Source organism: Hypanus sabinus, chromosome 23 (assembly GCF_030144855.1).
Source record: "Hypanus sabinus isolate sHypSab1 chromosome 23, sHypSab1.hap1, whole genome shotgun sequence".
Classification (NCBI taxonomy): Eukaryota; Metazoa; Chordata; class Chondrichthyes; order Myliobatiformes; family Dasyatidae; genus Hypanus; species Hypanus sabinus.
The window spans coordinates 7,686,607-7,692,606 of NC_082728.1; the positions used below are offsets into that span (position 1 = coordinate 7,686,607).

At 35.0% G+C, this 6,000-nt stretch overlaps 1 protein-coding gene across 1 annotated transcript in view; it reads left to right on the top strand.

Moving 5' to 3' along the window:
* Positions 1 to 4,873, top strand: part of LOC132379924 (protein kinase C alpha type) — a 350,679-nt gene extending 345,806 nt beyond the window's left edge. Inside the window, exon 17 of the mRNA XM_059948280.1 lies at positions 2,783 to 4,873. Within this exon, the coding sequence (XP_059804263.1) occupies positions 2,783 to 2,947 (165 nt within the window). The 3' untranslated portion in view covers positions 2,948 to 4,873. The remainder of the gene's footprint in view (positions 1 to 2,782) is intronic.
* Positions 4,874 to 6,000: the final 1,127 nt, after the last annotated feature.

Genomic DNA, 6,000 nt, shown 5'->3' on the forward strand with positions numbered 1-6,000 from the left:
GGCAGCTAATATTATCACATGCTGTAGCATAAAACCAAAATTATTTCTCTATTTGCAATCTTCTCTCAGTTTGATAAAGGTTTCACTTTAAAAAAAGATAACACTATTTAAATGAAAAGGTGTGTCTACCTATTGTAATTTCTTTCCCTCAACTATGAACCAACTGCAAAACACACCAAATTTATCCACTTCGTACTGCCATTTCCTTTTCACTGTACTTTTTCATTGAAGTGTGTTGAATGAACTACAAACAGATTAAGAGATAAATCACAAAAATGCCTTCCTTTTGCCTTTCTGCACAAAACAGGTTTTTACCACAGCAGGCCATTGTTCACCTCAGGCTATCTCCAGGATATTATTATAGCACCAACCAGCTGTGCAGTTCACTACTTTTGGAAGGCTCTTTTCATGGATAATAACAGAAGACTTGCAACCTCTTAACATCTCAAGCACTTGGAAACAATAAAATTTATAAGATTGCTCTGGTGAAACTTAACAGCAACTTTTGAATTTGTACATTTACGCCAAATGTGTTGACCGTTTCATATCACAATGTAATAACAGCAAATTTGCTGTCATGAAATTGCAAAAACTAGGTCAATATCCTACCAAATTGCATGATGACCTTCAAAATATTACAGTCTACACATTAACCACATCCCACTTGCAATAAACTATAATTCCTACCCTTTAATGCAATAATGGATGTGCCAGTTGTATAAAGACTTGATAAATAGATCTGATAGGTTCTTCTTGAATTATAAAATTGAGTAAGCTGGGGCTTTTTGTCTCTGGAAAGTGACTGGAAAGAAAGATGATAGCTTTTACAATAGGTGCAAGGATGCTCTCAACATCTGCAAGTACGTCTAAAACTGAGGCAGAAATATAAGTCGTTAACAGAGAAGATAAAGAATGAGTTATTTCTTTACACAGTAGCTATAAGACCACTGCAGCTACATGGAGTAACTGAAATGGGTAGTGCTGCTGATCAAATAAAAATCACACTGCAAATATGAGGATTGGGGTAATTAAAATTGGAGGATGCTCATCTTACGCACAGATTAGTCTGGCTATTTGGATTATCGATTATATTTAATTATTCACCCCATAGCAATCTGATGTGGAGCTTGTTGCCATTTGGCCAAAGAAACAAACCAGTTATTTACTGCATTCAGAAGAGCATATCTACTTATACATAGCAAGAGAACTCCTATGCTTGTCAAAGATTACCTCCCAACAGGAAAGCCTTGGGCAGTATTATGGCAGGAAATCTAAGTTCTACATTGGAGATGTATTAGCAAAAATTTTAAAGTGCAACATTATAAAATTCAGTGTCTCTTTCTAAAAGTTCCATTATCAGGTCTTCAATAATTAAAAGGCAACACTGCACTGAGAAATATGCTTCAATTTGCTTTAACTTGGTCAGTTCAATGTATTCAGTACATCTAACTAATCAGAAAGTATGGAATAAATTGTCAAGTAGGTCTAATGCATTACTGAAAAAAGTACTGACAGTCATCTTATTTGACAATTGTACCATCTGGGCAAAAGTTTCTGATGGGGTGTAGGGAGGAGACAAAAAGACTTACTGTTACGTATCCCGTAACTGGATAACTTACCAGCAAAGATAGAGAGGTCCGTTGAAGTCTGATGTCACTATTTTCAAACATTTTTATTTATAAAGGGGCACAAAAGTAAGGTTAATACAAACATTCAGATAATGCACGTCACCAATATTCAATCTAAAGCGCGGGTATAGTAATAATCATCATTAAGAAGTAATCTCGACTGTTGTCTAGGGGATAATATTTTTGTCCATTGTAAATATAAAAAGTCATTCAGAAGTCTGCAGACTTTAGCCTTTCAGGGAATCGCTGGGTTTCACGTGTTTTAGAGGGATCGGTGAAAACGAAGAGAAAACTTGCCCGGGTCTTTATGAAGCCACTCCGTTAAATCAGGGGAGCGTTGTTTTCCCCGTTGTTAGTTCGAAGTCCTTCTCGGTATTATCAGCCACCCGCTCCCTAGGCCAAAGGAGTTAGGAGCGCACGTGGCGTTGAGTGGCTTCCAGCTCTCACGGGAGCATTGAGCGAGTGAGTTCTTCTGGTGCGTCACTGGGGTACCACCTCCTGCAGTCCGCTTTTATCTTTACTTGCAGAGTTGTAGATGTCCATCAAAGTAGGGTGATGCAATCTCCACCCCCACATTGCCCGAGGGTGTCCATGTCCATGGTAGCTGTCACGTAGCCGGGACATGCACGTCACACAGGCGCCTCTAAGAACAATGGCCAGAACCGTTGCATTGTCTCTCACTTCCGAGACCCGAATTAATAGTGATCTTGGGATTCTCCGGAAGGAGGGGGCTGCTCCCGCTCCTTCGGCCCCTCAGAGCTGTGGTACCTTCATAACATTACATACTGAAAACTATTTCAGTAATTCTCTATAATCTGCTTCATGGCCTGTATCATTGCTTAAGTCATTTGGATTCACTGTATTGTTTGTATATCCTGTGCTCTGATTAGCCAGCTGTGAAGTTCATAAAACAGCATTGTTGGAGCAACTAATGACTGCACTAATATTCATACTGAAAATCTAGAATTAGTATTATTTCAGCCATTGGCTCACATAAAATATCAATTTTGTCATTCACTATTTCCTAAGATCAGGTGTTAATTTACGTTAGATAAAAGTTTACTACTACTGAACTTTCAACAAGTAGTTGCTTATCTTCTCTCAACAAATACCCTAATATATCTTTCTCTCTCTCTCTCTCTCTCCCTCTACAGTGTGGCAGAAGTGCTGAAAACTTCGACAAGTTTTTCACAAGAGGCCAGCCAGTGTTGACACCACCTGACCAGTTGGTCATTGCTAATATTGACCAGGCAGAGTTTGAAGGATTCTCATTTGTAAACCAAGATTTCATTCATCCCAGTTTAACCAATGTTATATGAAGAGGACAAGCAAATACAGCAAGAAACCCTTTGTTTAAAATGACTATAATCAATCGACCATTAACTTTACAAGATTAATAATGTTCAGAAAAGGTTAAGGAACATGCACTTTTAACTTTTAGAGAAAACATTAATATACTTTATTAAGATTTACTGACAAAATTTTGAAGTCCAACTTTAAATTGTCTAATATAATTGTGAACTGATTTTTAGTAAGTCATTCTCCTCTGCTGAATTTTAGCATTTTTTTTAAAAAAAGATGTTGAGGTACAAATTGCAATATACATTTGGCCCCCAAGGGACCAGTTCTTTTCCCTTTGTCTTCCCAATTTTAGGTTGGTTCTATAGCCTTTTCATCAAAGAACAAATGGGAAACAGATTTGTTTCTCCAAAATATAATGGTTGAAATATGTTCAAGTAAATCAAAAATATTATGAAATTCTCATTCTACAACTTGCACTAATATGTACAATTTATTTCCTTCTGGATAAATGAACAATAAAGCTTTGTTGAGGACAGAATTAATTGAAAAGAATAAAACAAAATGATCAAGTTATTTTCGCATTTCAACAAGTTCTCGAGATCTTTCATCCAAAGTAAGAAAGGATGTTAAACAGATTTTCTCGTGAAATACTCAGTTTAACACATTCCCTTTTTTAAGGTACAACTTAATCTAGTGCACAATTCAAATATTCAGAACAGATGACCATTCTGATTGTATATGAAACAATAAAAATAAGAAAATCAGTTGTCTAGTTCATATTACATTACAATTTATTGAATAGAATGACTGATAGTTATTTCCGACAAACAATCAATGATGTTTTGCTATACCATCATTCAATATGTAAAGGGGGCACACCATATTACCACATTTGTCAAGATTTCAATTTTTGTCAGATATGTTACATATAATAAACTGAATCACAGAAGTAACAGCCATCACTCGCACATGCCATTCAGGAAAATGATATGACATTTCTTGCTCGGGGCCCCTTTCATGGCACTAAGTGCAGGGTTCTGAGTGTATACCACACCAAGACACAAAGTCATTTTCTTAAGTTGCTTCTTACTACTGATGTAGATCAACTTTTTAAAGCAAGTACATATATATAAAAAAAAGATACATTGTTTGGTTCACATGCCTGGCTTAACTCTTTTTTTTAAATCAAACTTGTCATTTTCCTTAAGCTTAAATGGTAAATGCTAATTCTTAAAGAGTGATAGTAAGTCCATTTGGGCATCTTAATTAATTTTTGAAATGAGAGCCAGTTGTGAATATTTTTGCCTTGATTTTGGAAATCTTAATTTAGTTATTCAATATTCTGCCTTTGCAAATTGCACGTCAGAATACAATTAGCATGCTGTCGATAGGTGTTGCATGTAACAAGGCCTAAATTTTGAAAGCACGTATGTTTGGTAATTGGTCTAAGTAGTGTTTGTCATTTCCAAGTTGAAAAATTGCTCCTTTTAGAAATAAAATTTAAATTGAAAATGTCAAGTTTTTAAAAAATCATATCCTTGTTACATTTCTCTACACTATTTTTCCCATTTCACAAGTCAGTCACATGGTTGACTCTTAAATTATGAGATACAGTCAATGTACATATACATTCAGCCCATTGTTAGTCAAAACATTAATATTGAAAACCAGCACTGATTGATGTTACAAACAAATATTTTAGATGAATGATGCAAATAGTTAATTTATAATGCCTAATATAGTTAAGCACTATCCTACTCAGTTTAAAGTAATCTTGTGGACCAAAATTTTTATTAAGTGAGTTTGCTTAACCAGCTTGAATACAAATATTTAATTAATCAGAGGTCGGAGGGAAGCAAAGAACATGCATGTAAGTTAAATGCTAAAATATGGACATTTTTGTGATGGTTTAAAATTGGAAATAAAGTTCAAGGTTGATCAGGTGTGTGAAATCTATTGGTTATTTAACATTTCAAGATTATTTCAAAAGGCAGTCCCTGCAAAATGATTGATATGATTATTGATTGGAGATAGAGGGAAAAGACGAAGGAGGGGGTGGAGACAGGAGGTGGTCACTCAGTCTTCGGTCTCAGTCTGTAAACTTAAGAAGCAAAGTAGTTGCTTGTTATATCTCCTTATGTATCAGATACAATACCCATTCCTATATCTTCCTAAAAGTCATGATTATTTTAGTTCAATTTAATAACAAACAATAGAGAATTTTAAAAAGAGAACTTCTCTTTTGTAATGGCTGAATTTTGAAAAGAACACTGACAATGAGGCTGCTTCTTTAAATATATTTTGGGATTATACTGTAAAAAAGAAGCCTTATATCACTGTACAGAATTTTAATCAGGCTACATTGACTAATGATTTACAGTATTGTTAAAAACTATGTTGCTAGGATTTGCCCATCAGTTCAAAGCCACTCAAGTCAAGCCACTTTTTATTGTCATTTCAACCATAACTGCTGATACAATACACATTAAAAACAAGATGACATTTTTCAGGACCGTGGTGCTACATGAACAATACAAAAACAACACTGAACTACGTAAACCAACACAAAAACTACACTAGTACCAACTCACAGGTATTTATGCAATCATTCCAATCACCACAAAATTATTTTGTTTTCTTTTGAATTAAATTAGGTTGTATTTAAAGAATGTCAGATGAATTTCAACGTGATAATTCAGCCAAGTAGCTCCAGACATTTTTAATAATAGCTGTCTTTTCAGTTTAATTTCCCAAAGCCATTTCTGTTCAACTTCTACTTTGAAATTCTCCTTTCAGGGTAGCCAAGTCCTGCAACTCACATTTTCCCCAATTTCCTCCTCTCGTATTTTCAGATTTAAATTGTTGTTTCCTATGTTTACTTCTTTGAAATATACATTTTGTTAGTCACTAGCCATTACCAATCCTTTCAGACAGTGGCACCAACTCCACTGTAACATTCAATCTCACCTAGTTTTAAAAATATAAGAAATAGGAGCAGAAATCTTCTTGATGTCCTTCAAGCCTACTCCTCCATTCATCTAGATCATGGCTGATCTTTTACCTCATCATC